Source organism: Lygodium microphyllum, chromosome 24, assembly GCF_053477565.2.
Source record: "Lygodium microphyllum isolate KBCC chromosome 24, Lygodium_microphyllum_v1.1.10, whole genome shotgun sequence".
Classification (NCBI taxonomy): Eukaryota; Viridiplantae; Streptophyta; class Polypodiopsida; order Schizaeales; family Lygodiaceae; genus Lygodium; species Lygodium microphyllum.
The window spans coordinates 61,308,875-61,326,264 of NC_141158.1; the positions used below are offsets into that span (position 1 = coordinate 61,308,875).

General features: G+C 40.2%; 1 protein-coding gene across 2 annotated transcripts in view; it reads left to right on the forward strand.

Annotated features, from left to right (window-relative positions):
- The window catches only part of RPL3P (ribosomal protein L3 plastid), a 47,887-nt gene extending 34,679 nt beyond the window's left edge, over positions 1-13,208 (forward strand). The window contains exons 3-6 of one of the 2 annotated variants that reach the window (XM_087665123.1): positions 1,135-1,204; positions 11,990-12,094; positions 12,179-12,292; positions 12,452-12,590. In XM_087665123.1, the coding sequence (XP_087521249.1) occupies positions 1,135-1,204; positions 11,990-12,094; positions 12,179-12,252 (249 nt within the window). In that variant the 3' untranslated portion in view covers positions 12,253-12,292; positions 12,452-12,590. Of the gene's footprint in view, positions 1-1,134; positions 1,205-11,989; positions 12,095-12,178; positions 12,293-12,451 lie in introns of both variants that reach the window. The other variant, XM_087665124.1, reaches the window with a different exon arrangement.
- Positions 13,209-17,390: the final 4,182 nt, after the last annotated feature.

Consider the following 17,390-nt stretch of genomic DNA (forward strand, 5'->3'; position numbering starts at 1 on the left):
TCATGTTGGATATATGGATTCCATTTCTCGAGCATACAAGTGTTCTTTCTTTCCCTTTCTCTTTTGTATTGTGTTTCAGCAGTTTATTACAGCATATGTTTATGCTTCCATTGCTGCTCCACTTTTGACAGTTTTATCCTTCTCATCTTCTACACGTGCTGTTTTTGCTTGTCTGAAATTTCAGACTGCATCTCTCTCTCTCTCTCTCTCTCTCTCTCTCTCTCTCTCTCTCTCTCTCTCGTGCGTCTTGACTCTCAACTTAGAGTGGCTAATTACTGTTGCAAATTTCTTGGACTGAAGTTTGAAGACATTAACAGCCGTTTAACTCTCAAACTTTTGAGAAACACTCCTTTTCCTTTAGTATTAGCTCAAGGATCTCTGAAATCTTTGATTAGAAATCTGAAATTTTCAGAAATTTTTGATATCGACAGCCATTAAACTCTCTCAAATTCCTGAGAAACACTCTTTTCCCCTTTATTATTGGCTTAAAATTTTGTGAAATTCTTGAGTTTACAGCTGAAATTGTCATTTCAGCAAACTAAATTAATTGTAATGTCTTCATCTGAGAAGGCCTCATCCCCATTCTTCTGCTTCAAGTAGACACAAATGGGAAGAAATAAATTTGTAACAACTGTGAAGCAATGGAAGGGGGTTTTCATTCAGCTTGTTAGCTTGCGTACTCAATTTATTAGAAAATACTAGATTTAGATGCATTTTTATAGTTTTTTAAAGTTAAAATTAGGGCAACATATGATTCAGCTCCAAGGTGTGAATCATACTCCAATCATACTTTCATACCTGTCTGGGTATGACGTATGATCGTCGTATGAAAAAACTATGGTTGGTAGGAGTGATAGCAGGAACCTTTCGCACATTAAGAAGCTTGAGGGTGCGCACACCTTTGCTATATGGCAAAAGTAGTGCTATAATGTCTTGGTGGAGAAGAAACAAGTGAAGCCTAAAAAGATACAAGGGGTAAAACCAGCAACCATGGGTCCAGATGAGTAGGATGAGTAAGATGAGCTTGCATGCTCTACCATAGAGCTTTCAATGTCAGATGCTTTGCTCTTCAAGATTGAGAAATTGAAATCTGTTTATGATATGTGGTAATAACTTGAGGAGTTGTATGTGCAGAAAAGTGTAGCTAGCAAGGTTTACTGGTTGAAAAAATTGATGGATTTTCGAGATCTTCGAATGAAGGAAGGTACAACCATGTCTGTACATTTGAACAAGTTTAACTCTATTGTCAGCTAGTTGATTGCTTTGGAATTTCACATTGATGAGGAGTTTAAGATTAACCTTTTTGCTATGTACTTTACTTGAAAGTTGGGACACATTTAGGACACCAATGAGTAATTCTAATGCTATGCTGCTATATTTAGATGTGCATAGCTCTTTACTCATGGAGGAGGCAAAATATTTCAGCAAACAAGTCTTCCAATGTACTGCATACTAGAGACAGATCTTGGCAAAAAAGCATTTGTGACAACAAAGCATGTAACAAGTCTCATGGTAAAAATGTGAAGTGCCATCATTGTGGCAAGAAAGGATACTTCAAGGGGGATTGCTTTAAGTGGAGGAAAGAAAGGGCAAAGGCAAAAACACTAATGATAACAAAGATGAGAAAAAGGATAGCCAACCTGCAAAGAAGAGCAGTGTGAAGATAGAGGAATTAATGTAGTCAGCCAGGAGATTGACAGTGACAGTGATGTACTCTTTGCTTCTTCTTTTAGTGCACAGTCATTGATTGTTGATTTTGATGATGACATGCACACTTGGATTCTTGATTCAGGTACTTCATTCCATGTAATTCTACACCGTGAGCGGCTCTTTGATTGCAGTGGTGGCAGACATGGTGTTGTCCATTTGGGGGACAATTATGCATGTGACATTGCAGGGATTGGTAGTGTGTAGTTGGCATTTCAGCATGGTTCAGTGTTCACTTTGCATAATTGGAGCCAAAGTCCCGTAAATGCATTTTTCTAGGATATGGTGATGATTGAGAAATGGGGTATAGGTTATGGGATCCCAAAAAAAGGAAAATTGTGTGCAGCAATGATGTAATCTTCTGGGAAGATCGCATGCGTTAACAGCTCAAAAAAACAAAGGAAGTGAGAAGGGTCGTGTTTCGAGAAGAAATACTTGTAGGACAACAAAGAGTGCTCACTGTACAATAGCAAATACGTGCTGTAAATGACCCCCTAAATGTAGGGAATGGTGCTGAAATTGACAAGCAAGACGTTGCCCATGATATACCACAGTTTTAGCAAGAAAATGTGCCATTGGATTTGCCGGAACAGGTAGGACATCATGCTGAGCTTTTTGAAATAGCAAGTTGTTAATGTAGATTTGTAGGTTGAACAGCTAGCAAAGACCGATCATTGGGTCCGACTCCAGAGGTCAACCGGAAATACCAAACAACGAGATAGGTTTGTTCTTGGTGTGAACTATGTTGTTGATTATGTTATATTGACAGATTGTGGTGAACTGTCATGCTTCAAGGAAGCAATGGATAGAAAGGACAATAAGAAATGGCATAAAGCTTTGGTGTTAGAGATGGAATCTCTAAAGAAAAAATGGTACTTGGGATTTGGTGCATTTGCTTGAGGGACAGAAAATCTACCTAAGGGACAAAATCCTACCATGCAAATGGGTCTACAAGATGAAAGCCACATTTGGTTCCTTGCCAATGTACTTTGCGAACCTTATTGGGCTTGGTTGTATGTGAGGATATGGAACTCATAGAGATGGATGTAAAGATTGCTTTCTTACATGGTGTTTTGCACGAGGACATATATATGCAATAGTCAGAAGGTTTTCTGGGTAAGGGGCAGGAAAATATGGTATGTAAACTCAACAAAAGCTTGTATGGGTTGAAACGGACACCACATGAATAATATCATAAGTTTGATGCATTCATGTAATCTCAAGGATTTAAGAGATGCCAAGTGGATCATTGCTTATATATCAAGAAGGCAATAGATGGTAGTATTTAATATTGATTTTGTATGTGGATGACATGCTCATTAGTGGTAGGGATGTTCATGCGTTAAACACATTAAAACAGAACCTACATAGCAGCTTTGATATGAAGGATCTTGGTGAAGCAAATCATATTCTTGGCATGTGTATACTTAGGAACAGATTGAAATGTCTTCTTTATTTGTCACAATAAGATTATATCCAAGATTTTGCAGCGTTTCAATATGGAGGGGAGGGGAAAGCAATCGGTGTACCCTTGTCTCCATATGTGAAATCCAGTGCAGAGGACAATGCTATATCTAATGATAAAAAGGTTGAAATGACCAAGATCCCTTATGCTTCAGCTGTGGTTAGCTTGATGTATGCTATGGTTGCTACACGTCTTAACATAGCATTTGTGGTGGGAGTGATTAGCATGCACATGGCACATCTTGGTAGAAAGCATTGGGAAGCGGCAAATGTATTATGAGATATCTTAAGGGCACAAAGGATTTGTGTATTTGCTTTGGAAAGCAGAAGGCATTTGTCATTGGCTTTATGGATGCAGACTATATTGGTCATACTAATTGTAGGAAGTCTATTTCAGGGTATGTATTTACCTTCACAAGAGGAGCAATTTCTTGGATCTCTAAGCTATAGAAGTGTATTACATTGTCTACTACAAAGGCAGAGTATGTGGTTGCCACTGAGGCATGCAAGAAGGCTTTATGGCTTTCGCGTCTGGTGGGATAGCTTGGCATTACTAAGATTCCTATTCTCCATTGTGATAGTCATGCAAAGACGAAGCACATACAGATGAAGTATTACTTTATCATGGATGTACTTGACAGCAAAAGCATTGAGCTTGTCAAGGTACATACAGATGAAAATCCTGTAGATCTCACAAAGGGTCTTCTAGGAGAGTGGTTTGCTCATTGCCGATAGGTGATGGGAGTTGGATAGTATATGTATTTCAACTTTGTACATGCTTAGATTTAGCCAATTCTTTTCTCAACCTTAAGGCATGTTGCCTTTAGGTGAAAGTTGTTGGGAATAAAGGGCCATCGTGCCTTTTATATATGCTCTAGTGTGAACACACCCTTAGCATTTGTACTTCAGTACTTTAGATATGACTACCACAAAAACCTAAGAGACGTATAACTCTTTGTACCCACGTCATGCATCTCACTCTTTGTTGCTACTCACCCTTTCTTTCTCTCTCTCTCTCTCTCCCCCCCCCCTCTCTCTCCCCGCCATTGCCATTGCTTAACATCGAACCTTCATTGTGTGTAGGCCACCACACCTTTGGCAACAAGCCTAGCCTTGTGCTTGTTCACGGAACCATTTGTAGAGTGCTTGGTCTTATAGACCCACTTCACACTTGTCGCCTTCCGCTTTGAGAGACACAAAACCAACTCCCAAGTCTGATTACGCTTGATAGAATCGAGCATCTCTTGCATGGCATGACACTAAATATCATGCACAACAGCCTCCTCAATTGTAGTAGGTTTACTATCATGAAGAATTTGTGACATAAGAGAATAATTCACACAAGGTGAAATATTCTGTTGGGCTTGTAAGCGAGCTGATTTGTGTGGATCGTTAGGAGAAGCAAGAAAGTGAGAAATACTTGAATCTTGCATGAGTTGATGGTATCAACAAGGAATTTGCATCGGCTCATTATGTTGCGAGGGAGACTGAGTAGGCTTTGATACTTGTAATGCACCAGCCTGTGGGAGGGACTTCCCCTCATTAAGGGAAGGGAAATCCTCCTTATCTTAAGAAGGCTCCTTCTTTGACGGCTGAGCATCCCTAGAAGCCTTCGGAGGGGAGGTTGAAGGGATGGAAGTATGTGACGAAGAAGTAGTAGTTGCATTCATCAAAGGTGGTAGGGAAGTTGGGTAAAGGGTGGAGGAGGAGGAGGGGGAGTAGTTAAAGATGGAAAAGAAGTGCTAAGAGGCAACCTAGAAGGAAGCAAAGAAATTGAGGGTGGTGAAGGGTTAGTTGATAACGAAGAATCATTCGCAATAGAACCATCAATATGATCCTTGGAGGCCAAAGCCTCATCGAAGATCACATCCTTGCTGACCCCAGGCTTCTGTATTGTTGGGTCGAAGAGGTGATAGCCCTTTGTGGTAGTGCTGTAGACCACAAAGATGAGCTTCTTGGACTTCGAGTTAAGCTTGGTCTTTCTTTTTTTCTCGTCCACATGGATAACTGCAGCACATCCAAAGATGTGAAAGTGAGATTGGGAGGGCTTTGGACCAAAGAAAGCCTCATTGGGAGTCATATCCTATAATGTAGAAGTCGGGGAGTGGTTTCGAATGTGGACCGGAGTAGCCCCCGCCTCACTCCAAAGGGTATGAGGAAGACCTTGATGCTCCACAGTCATCTCTAGCATGGTCCTATTCTCACGCTTCACCACACTATTCTCCAAAGGTGTGTTCGGATGGATATACTTCATTCGAATGCTGTGAACCTTGCAAAACCAAGAAAGGAGGTTAGAAGTAAAGTGTCCACCATGATTTGCTCGTATACCAAGAACTTTGGAAGTAGTTTGTGTCTCCACAAACACCTTTCACTCGCAGAAATGAGAGTATGCCTTGCTCTTATACTCTAGAAAATAAGGTCACACATAACGATCGAAGTTGTCTATAATTAACATCAAATACTTGGCCTTCCGCAGTGTTCATAGGTCTGCAAAGGTTGGTGTGAATCAACATGTAAAGCCCACCTTCTTCGGATCGTGTCCAAAGAACGGCACATGTAGACTCATCCTCCATTGTAACCGCGTCCTATGTAAAGACCATGCGGGTACCAAGCTGTGTAAGACCATGAATAGACAAGAGGTTAAAACCTAAATTCAGTACATAAAGAACTTTGGTCAAAGAAGATTGCTAGTCTGGCAATAAAGGAATAGTCTCCACTCCTCGAATAGAAACGGTAGAGTTGTCACCAATGGTGATTGTGCCCTCTTTGGCACTCAAGTCGTGAAGCCAATCCGGTCTATAGGTCATGTGAGAAGAGGCCCCACTGCCAATGAGCCAAGGCTTCTTCTAAGTGGAAGAAGCAAGAGTTGTATCCTCCTTGGTAAATACATGCACAAAGATAGACTCTATTGTCGCGGAAGCAGCCTTTGAACCCTTTCAATCCTTCTCCTTTGGCTTTAAATGAGAGTACTTTTGCCAACACTTCTCCTTAGGGTGAGTGCCCTTCCCATAGTGTGGGCACTTGGGCTTCTTCTTCTTCTTCTCATCCTTCTTGACCTTGGCTTGCGCCTTCTTCTTCTTTTCTCCACCTGTACCTGCAGTAAATGCCTTGGTGGAGCTAGAACCAATGGTCCCAACCTCTTTGAGTTGCTCGTCATGCTCCAAGGCGAGCGGTGAAAGCTCCTCCTACAAGAGCCCGCAGGTCCTTGATGTAATAAGGCTGGTGTAGAAGACATCGAAGTAGGGAGATGGCAGTTAGGTCGGAAGGATTATAGCCATGTCTTTAGAGGATCTCATCTGACCAAGAGAGGCAAGCTCACCCCTCATGTCCTCCATCTTCATGGTGTGCTCCTTCATAGGGGAGGGAATCATCAAGATTAAGCATTCACAACTTCTCCTCAAGGGGAATCTTGTGGGCAAACGACTTGTGCTAATATAAAGATGCACGCTCTTTTCACAATTTCATTGCAGTTTTCAGCCTGTGAACATGCATAAGGACAAAATCTTGCAAACTTATAAAGAGAAGGAATATGCTCGAGAGTTGAGCCGATCCACAAGGCTGCTCGGTCCATAGAAGTCCCATTCTACTCAATCCTTCTTAGGATGGGGGATGGAATCGGAAGCAAGAGCCCAAAGATTGAAGGTGTTGAGTATTCACTCCACCTTACACGACTGCAACAAATAGTTTGAATCATCGAGTTTATCTTCTTTGGGTAATAAAGGTAAGACATGTACTTGCACCGAGGGTATCAAGGATGACATATTCACTTCAGATGGAGCCCTCTATGATAGATCAAGAGAAGGGGACATGTGCAAATGGGGGACTCCTCATTGACTATAATTGCGATAATCGTGTCTTTGCTTAGAGAAGTGTTTGGAAAGAAGCCCCATCTTTGAGTCATCAAAGCTCGTGAACTGGTGTGTCTTCAATCTTGCAATCACCTAGAAAGCTGTGTTTTGATGGAGATAGTGCGGGAGACAGAAGGCAGTTAGCTACACGTGTCACGGACTATAGATGTGTCCTTTGTTAAGGAAAAGCTATCGCCTGCCACTAGAAGGGGGTTGCTTGCACTTGGAAGTTGTCACCTATGCCAAAAAGTCGCCGCTTGCAAAATGTAGAAAACAGGGGCTGCTTGATGCCTTGATGCTGTCGTTGGGTCTTGGATGCTGTTGCCTAGCCTTTTGGAGAAGTTGCTTGGCCAAGAAGGTCAAACATGTGGGCTGTAAATGCAGCAAACACAAGCTGAAAATCTGCATTTAATAAATTTGGGCTGCTCCTCCGCGATGAAAACTTGCTCTTTTGCAAGAAAACTCCAGATTGTGTCCTCACTTAGACGATGATACCATGTGAGAGTGTGCAATGGAAGGGAAACACAAACATATAGGGAAGCAGAGGGAGAGAGAAAGAGAAGAAGCAGAAGTTGAAGGAAGAATACTGCATTGATTGAAGAAGAATGTTGATACACCGGGGATGGATTGATCAGTCCTTGCATGTAGCCCGAAGCATCAGTGGGGGTACCATATCAGGTTGATGATGATGGCAGCACCAAGCACAAAGTGTCGGAGTGTTAGAGTGAGCACTTGCAAATAGAAGATTGAAGATTGAAGAGTGTATGTCTGCCAAGTGGGGGGTGTAGCTATAAATAGCCAAAAGACCAAAAACTGGCCAACTTGTACCTGTAGGGCCATAAATGCTGGCCAACCAGCAATAAATGCTGGTCACACTCCAAAAAATGCTAGGAAAAATAGGGAGGCCCCGAAAAAATTCTAGATGACAATGACAATGTTTAGTAGGTGTAGGCAGACTGTGGAAAGCAAAAACTGGCCGAGGAATGCACACTTGAAGTTGACATGTGAAGAAAATGCACCTAAACTGCCAGAGCTCCTATGTCTTCGTCACTCTTAGACAAGAGCTCACAACCAGGAGATGACAAACTGACATAACTACACAAGCAAACTAATAAAATTATCATAAATAGGCTGTTGCAAAAAGGGTGCATTTGCTGTTTTTACATGAAAACCAGCACTATCAGATGCACTTGTATGACCAGTATCAAATCATTGTTCTCGAGCAGTCCTTGGGGGTGTAGATACGTGTCCATATGGCCCACTTTGTGCCCCAGGCATCATGCCTATATTGCCATACATGGGATTACGCATTCCTCTTGCATTACTCGGATACATTGGGTGACTTGAGCCATGCGTTGGCTGTTGCATACCATAGGGATTTGTGCCATACATTCATGTATGCGATGCTTGTCGAACCATAGCATGAAAAATGGTACCTCTACCAAAGTATCCTTGCTACCCCAATGCTTAGGTTGGCACTACTAGTTGGCCATGCATTTGCACTTGTTGTCCCATGGGTACCAACTATTTGTGCTCATCAAGGTTTTTGGCTCTTGCAAAGAAGGCTTAGGCATCTCCTTCGGTTCTTCTGATTGTCCATAAGCTTTAGAAGAGGGGGTCTTCTCTTTGCCTTCGTTGTCCTTCCTTGGAACATTCAAGAATTGAGTAAACTGGGGATCCTTTGCCAATTCAGCAAAGAGTTTTATTGCTGTTCACATTCAATCCTTAAGTTATCATCGCTGTCATCGAATTCTTTAGCCTATTTCTGGTCATTAGTCTCTTGATGCATAGAGGTGCCAACATTTGGGCCATTTTTCACATTTTGAGCTTGATGTACACACTGAGAACCATGTCCAACATTAGTCATTGCATTTTCCTCTTCACTAGGTGAATGACCAAGGAGTGATGCATCTTGTCCACTCGATTCTGTATCATTGTGTGAAGACATGCTCGCTGTAATTCATTACTAAGAACAATTTCAGCAAGGTTGCAATGATCCCAAGTTGCAATCAAGTGCCATGGGCCCACCAATTCAAAGGATTTGATGGTATCTTGGCAATGGAACCATGTAACCAGCCTTCCTTCAGTGGATGGGTGGTAATTCCATGATTACAACTTCATTACAACACTAATCATTCATTGCAAAATTGAAAATACAAATTTACCTACTAATCTTTGGACAATGGTGACTTGGTTGGCCCCAAAATTGGTGCCCTTCTCGGTATTCCTTTAGCTTTATTGAAATAGAAGTTGATTTACAATAGGATTTTCCCGAGGGCCAATTCCCTTCGCAATCCAAACTCTTGCTAGCTAGAGTGACAAAAAATTCCTCAATTTGATTTGCCCCTTGATTCGGACAATCAATTGGCCTTGAACCACTTTGAGAAGAGTGCCAATGCCATCAAATTTGATGGTTGACTAGTCCTCCACTTGATTTCAGCTGAAAATCTCCTTAAGCCTTGAATAATTTAGGTTTTGGAGTAATCAATGATTGACATGCTTTTTGAGGCAGTTGTTAAACCTAATTTTTGCTGTAAATTGGGGTTTATAATCGAGAAAATTGAAATTCTTCAGCTCCCAAGGGTTCAAATTCTGAGATCTTCGAAGCAAGGCTGTGAAATGGTTGGGAATGAGAGAGCATGTTAAAGAGAGGAAATTCAGAGTTTTGTTGCGAGAAATGATTGAACAAAATAGTCAAATGCAATTGTTGCCTTGCCTCAACAGCAATAAACGTTGTCACCTGCACGTGGAGACCCAAAATCTGCTGATGCCTTCAGCCTAGTGTTGTCACCAAGCGGCCTAGGATCTCATGCAGTTATTGGTTGCTCCAAATTTGCAAGCACTTGCTAGTAATGGCTTAAACAACTCATGATGGTTGCTCTAGGTTCTCATGATGTGTTTCAAGCAAGAATGAATGATTCTCTCTCTCCTGCCATGTGCATCACATGTGCTAGACAACCTTGCACATTTGATTAATAATTGAAACAAATGTTATTAGCAAGATTTAAGCATCTCAAAATTTTACATCCCCATTAGAGATGCTATGGTGTAGCCAATAATACATTTGTTGAGGCTTGTGTACAGTATGCAGCCATGCATTGGCAAGGTCTTTGATGCCATGGATAGGATGACAGAGAGATTGACTAATTTAGAACCCTATGCAGATAGGTATGAGTCCATCCATGACTTGTGTATCAGTAGATGGAATTCCTACTATTCTCATTTGCACACAACAATGTTTGTTGGATCTAGAGTTTGAGAGTGGCAATCAAATGAAATATAAAGAAGTGCAGGTTGGTTGGAGGATTATCCTGGAGAGAATGGTGCTTGATGTTGATACGAGGATAAAAATTAGAAATCAGCTAGTGTAGAATAGAGAGCAAGAGGGCTCTTTTGGCTGTCTAGATGAGCACTTGTGGACCATTTTGAAATGGGGGCAACATTGTGGTGAGAGGATTTTGGTGCTGATGGTCCTGAGCTGCAGGATATAGCCATCCATGTACTTAGTTAGGCAATTAGTTCAACTTGTTTAGAGCAATTGTGGAGCTCCTATAGCCATATAGCATCAAGAAAAAGGAATTGCCTTGGCACAAAAGGCAAATGATTTGGTTTTTGTGAGTGTCAACTTGCGTATGCTTGGTAAAAGCATGATTGCAAAAGCAGATCCTTTTGTGGAGTGGGAAGAGCAGTAGATGGAAGAGCTAGAGGAGCACCATTAGGATGAGGATGAGGATAATTACATTGATCATTGTGACGAGGAGGTCTTTGTGTGATGCTTGCAGCCATGGCATGACTCTTGGTCCATTTTGATTTTTGTTTTTGCTCCAGCCTCCATGTATCTTGGGCCTTGGTCTTTATGCTATGCCATTTTGTCATTTTGATTTGTAGTAGTCTTGACTCTTTTTGTCATTTGATATTTTGAATTTATCAGAGTAGACTGCCTACTTCAGTCACGTCCCGCTTTTATACCTTTCAACTTTGTACTCATTGAAATTTTATTATCAATGCTAACTTGTCAAATGAGTCATGACATATGTACTTGGCATTCTCTACAACTTAAATTTACTGTATTATTAAAAATTAATGAGCTTTGTACTTGCCTTTGGGGGATGGCCCCCTAGGCTATTTGTGTTGTGTCAACAGTTATTTGTATAAATTAGTGTAAAGTCACACTTTTGTATGTTATGTTGATGATTCACATTTTGGACAAAGGTAAAGTTAAAAAACTTGTTAATTTTTAAGTATATTTTGAATGTTTTAATTGCCATCCTGGCCCCTTGTCCCCTGCCCCCCTATTTTCAGCTGTCCCTGTCATGTCCCCATCCCCATCTCCTGATACTTTGACTATGGCGCCATGCTAAATTTAGAGAAAAGAAGGGATAAGGATCCTTCCCAACCTTAATGTTAGAAATTGCTCAATGAGGCTTGTGACGAATGCATACGCAGTATGTATAAATTAGAGAAAACTAGGGATAATGTTCCTTTCAACTGCCTCTCATTTTACTTGGTGATGTATATTCTGTAGAGCAAGAACTGTTGGGGGTCTTAGGCATCGTCACTACAGCATATGCTCTTAGAGCCAATGCTAATAAATGCATTATATTGTTTTTCATAAGTAGGGAACCCAGTTAGCTTTGGTGTCTCAGGTTGCTTTACTCTTCGTTTCCAGTATTTTGTCAATGAAGAATGGAACTGTTGGATTGACTGACTTGTCTCGGGTCATGGGTTCCAAGATGTTAAAAGGAATCTTCTCCCGCCCTCAATCCTTCCACCCGTCCCTGTCGCTGGATTGGTGTTTCTGTTCACAGTCTGGAGAGTCTTCTCTGGCAGCCAATGTCGAAATTTTCTATCTGGGTACTTCTGTGCAGTTTAGGTGTGGCTATTTATGAAGACAATTTGGCAGGAATATATGGCATCTAAGTGATGATACTGATCTTTGACCTACAGTTTTACACTTGTTTGTTGAACAGGGGGCAATGAAGAGATGGGGTTTTTCAGGAATGCCTGCCTCACATGGTGCTTCACTTTCACACCGAAGTTTGGGCTCAACTGGTGGTCGTCAAGATCCAGGGAAGGTATGGTCTAAATGGATTAGCTATTCATAATGACTTTTCCTCTCTCTGCCTGTGTTCTGAGAAGTTGTTAATACTTAACTGCAGGTTTTCAAAGGAAAGAAAATGGCTGGGAGGATGGGAGGAAAACGTCGCACTGTGAAGAGTGTTTGGGTCTATAAGATTGATCCAGCAAGAAACCTTATGTGGGTTCGAGGCCAGGTAAAAGCTCATTAACCTATACTAGTTAGTTATGAGAGCTGTCAATCACTGGAATTGGGTAGTTTATTTTGTTTCCACTTGTCCAAGTAAAAATTGCATTGCTGAAGGTTTAGTTGGTCATATCAACTGTAAGGTCATTGATAGCTTAAAAATTGGCAGGTTCCAGGCCACAGTGGGAACTTTGTGTTTGTGAAGGATGCTTTCCATAAAAAACCAGATTTATCTATCACCCCCTTTCCCACATTCTTTCCTCCTCTTCATGAAGATATTTCAACCCTTCAGCCAACAATGGCAGACTTTGGAGACACTGATCCCTTTATGGCTGATGACTAGGACATCAGATGACAGACATTGCTCTTGGAGAAACAGCCGGGGCCTGTCTCTCGGTTCCATTTTATTTTTCTCAGTTGTCCTCCTTTTGAGCATTGTGGGGAATCTCCCTTCCATTTACCTTGGAGGAAGAGTTGTATGCTGTGAGCCCTACAAATGTTCGAAATAATCAAAGAAAAATGAAAGAACTCACAAACTTTTTGACTCGTTGCATTCAACATTGAGTTACAAACTACACAACAGGGTGTGCGCCACATGTCGGCAGATGGGTCTATTGATGTGGGGGACATTGAAACCTTTTTTATGAACGTACAGAGTTTCCATTGAATGCCAATTTCCATGGCATGAACAGATACAGGACAAAAGTTTTGCAGTTTCATTCATTTCACTAGGGCTTGTTCATACCAATTATCTCTACCAGGTATCAAAGACTGTTATGCTAATACCTTTGAGATTTCAATTTAGGGTTCACCAATGTGTGTCTCTGCTGACTTACACATAAATGTTGTGCATTAGCCTTGAGAAATGGCTATGTAATGTAATGATGTTTATAGTAGTCTGTTTTGTGGTTGGTTCCTGTAAAATTCTCTCTTGATAAAGTGTGTTCCATAGGTAAAGTCACGTAATCATGAGATTTTTCTTTTATGAACTTACCTAGAATGGAATAGTTCCAATGGGTTCAGTTAAGAAGAGAGTAACTGAAGGAAGTTCAAACTTCGAATTATATGTAATCATGAGAATTTTCTTTTATGAACTTCCCTAGAATGGAGTAGCTCCAGTGGGTTCAGTTAAGAAGAGAGTAACTGAATGAAGTTCAAACTTCGAATTAGAAGCTATAATGGGGACTTACGTATCGAACAATGCCTTCAGGGTACGAGTTTGAACTTTGAAGTATAAAGAAAACTATCTTTCCAAGTATTTTCATGCTCATTCTTTTTAATGTGCGTAAAAAGAGGAACTGTATTAACTGTGAGAAAATATTTTCAAGGAAGCAACGGCCACAGCCTGAGGAGGGACAGCAGGGACTAAGTATTTGAAATACGAGTTGTATTAATCCAGAGAAAATATGTTTTCAGCTCCAAGAAAGGCAGCAACAGCCACAGCCTGAGCAAGGACTGAGTATTCGACTACGTGGCTTTCTAAAGTAACTTACAAGTTCAGTTACCTCAGTTTCAAAGAGCTCTTAAGTATCCTAATAAACCTAGCATTGTATTTTAGCATATGCTTTTGGAAATTGTCATTCATCCTTAATTCTATTCCCAGTTTTCCTTGCACCAGCGAAAGAAGCACCTAGGGGACATCTGTAAATTGAACCAGCCAGTCTTTAGTATGCATTTTCTTAACCATGATTCTCCATAACAGCCCAAACTGGAAAGAAGCCAATAGGAGTGCATTTTTCCATCTACTTCCAACCTGTAGGTTCCACCTCACACTAATCTCCCTCAAATCGTTAGTTTTCTGTAAAATTCTTGTGCATGTGCACCATTTCTTGCATCAATTGACCTGCACATCATTAAGTAAGATGTTGACAATTTTCTTCAATAAATACAAAGTCCCACCATACAATTTTTCTCTTGTAGGGGGAAAGAGAGTATTGTGGTTGTATAACTTGTAAGTGCTCGAATCAAAGTTCTTTGAGGTCCTTGAATCTTCCTGCCTATTGACTACCTTCTTGATAAGTTTTCTAGAAAGGTCAATGACAGCCATTTGCGAAATCTTGCTCTTACATGTTGCTTTAGTAGTCCAAAAACTTGTACTAAAGAAGAATCCCCCTTAATGTTGATGTAGTCTTAACACATTGGTTTTGATATAAGAGGTCTCCAAGAATTGATCGAGGGCTAAGCAAGTGAAGAACCGTTGAACATGACTTTCACATCGCAAAGAGTCTATTATGCTAAGTAATTGAGGCTTGTTGGTACAACTTTAGAAGACCACACCAAAAGTGGAGAATTATTGCTTGATGTTGCTGCCCATCAAGCTCTTAAGCCAGTGGATTATAAACCTTTGAGCTTTATTTTTAAGAGATTCCAATCGAACTCCCTCTACCTTTTATGGTGAAAATTCCTCCCATGTAACTTGCTCTCCAAAACTTTAGATGACCTCCATAATGCATTTCTCCATTAGGCCCTAGTAGGCCTTGTAGAAAGGGAAAATGGAGGTTGTATAAACAATCAAAGAGAACATAAAGATCTACACTACCATTAGTCTTGTTGCCAATGTTATTTTAATGCCATTTCATCTTGGAAACTTTAATTCTTTGGTGTTCTCGAAAAGCCAATGGAAGTGATGCTTCTTTGTAATTGTTATCTAGAGTGGATAACCTATATACTTGAATGCCATACCTGATTTAATGAGCTTGAAGTTGAGCCCATGTAGCCAATTTGGAGACTCATCCAAACTAAAGCTACACAAGTGTTGTTTTAGGAGCATTGGCTTTTGGTACATGCACAAATACGCAGTCATTGTAAATCCCAAGTAGCACCTCCAAGAACGCTCATGTCTATCGTACTAGAATTATTGGCAACAAACCTCTGTGTGGTATAACTTGTTCCCATTAGGGAGTCTAATTTTAAGCATCTCACCTTTCAAGATTCCTATGTATGGGCTTCGTGACAAGAGCAATTGATATTGGGGCCATTGGGTAGTTTTACCTCATCGACCACTTCAAGGTAAATGTCCCATTGTGTTAGCCGTTAATTGAAAATATAGGCAGAAGCATTAATGAAACGGGGCATCATTGTGTAGCAAAAGAAAATACCCAATCCCAAGGCCATCAATACCTTAATGATGAAAGGCCATGCTCTTGTCATAGGCTTTCTCAAAGTCCATGTTCATCGATAACCATCTTATCATTCATAGCATATTTCATGACCATTTCAAGATTCATGATTGCATCACGAACTCCATGACACGGCACAAATTGTACTACCATTTGTAAGAAATCTCACAAGGAGCTTAATATTCTCAAAATGCTGATAGAAATCAACGAAGATACCATTGAGTCTTGCTAATTTTCTTTCTTCATCTTGAGAAATGTCCTTTGAGTTATCCTATAGTGAAAGGTTATGCCAACAATAGAGCTTCATCTATTGAAACATGGTCTTGGAGAACAGTTCAAAAATTGTTTGAAGCAATCTCCCAACCTTCATCCACTTTGGGGTTTGCTCTAACACTAGTTGATAGGTGTTCAATAAACACTTTTGAAATGGACTCATCATCCTTGTGTGTTGTGCCATCATCATCAATTATCATTGTGATTGCTTTGCTTTGGTGCTTAGAGTTCAATGACTTTATATAGAAGGAAGTAGGACCTTGACCTTCTAATATCCACTTGGATCTTAGTTGTACCTTTGTTGCCTCAATGTGGTATTATGGGGACGACTTCAAGTATAAGTCTATGTGTATTAATTTTTTCATCTTTGGCCTTTTTTCAGGGATATATTGTTAGAATACTCAAGGCACCTAAGTATACATTTTCTACGTCGGCATACAACAACCATATTGGGTCTCCTTTCATTTGGCGCATGCTTTCCAAACCTTTTGGCAATGTCAGTGATTACTTGTAACGTTTTCTCCATCTTAGATGTGTGGTGACTATCCCAATAATTTTGCTCTCTTAGGAGAAGAACAAATTTAACTTGTCTTTCAAGTTGTTTGGAAAATCATGTTATGACCCTTTAGAATTTTCTCCATTGAGGTAATTTGACCAAGCAAATGGAGATTTAATCCATCTTCTAAAGGTGTGTGCATGTGTGACATGTGAGTGGTATGGTAGGGGGTGAGTGTATATGAATATCCTAGATAGTAGTTCTCTTTGTGCGTCCATTCTTGTGTATATATTTGCATTTACAAATATATGTAATTATCCAAATAATAGATGATCCTTTTTGTCAATCCATTTTTATATATATAAATATGTCTATACATTTATGTCAATGACTGCATGCATGTGTGTACAATTATTTATACATGTTATTATGAACTTCTACACACACATAGAGGTAAATAATGTTTTAAGTAAATAGATGAGTTACTACACAACACCATATTGGAGAATTTGGGAAATTTTCAAGTCCCAATTTCAAATAAGTGATAAATATTTGACCACGTGGCTAAATCTTGATCCATATTTGAAAGTGAGATTTGGAAATGTAGCTTATATAACATTTAGGGTAGACTCCACCTTTAAGGAAGACAACAAGATTTGACCATGTAGTCAAATAATACAGGTATTGGGGATCCCCAAAGTGCATGAAAATTCCCAAAGATAGTGTTAGACCTTCTCAAAGAGAGATGTATGGAGCCATCAGAATACCAAAACAAAGCAAAGAAATTAGAGAAAAGACAAAAGGGGGAAGGGAGAGCAATTTTGGAAGACAATAGATGCACTATTAAAGACAACATGATGTGCATAAAGGTCATGACTGGTAAAAGATGATGGCCTTGTTTGTGGTAAGCCAAGAAAGAAACCTCTATTTCACATCAATGTGATAGTAGACGTGAATGCTTTCATTTTGGAAATTGCAAATTTGGGAGCACAACATTCAATTACTATCATGTTTATAGATTTTAACAATGATGTGGCATATGCATCTCTACATCAAGAATTGAACTGTAATATAAAGGATGTGTGATGAATGAATCTACTTTTTAATGCCTTGGAAGATTGCTAGAATCATCTAGAGAGCATTGTTGCTTCAACATCTTTTTTAGAGTTGGACGTCGGTAACTTGTTGCCTCAAGATGTGAACAAGCCTAAATGGTTCAA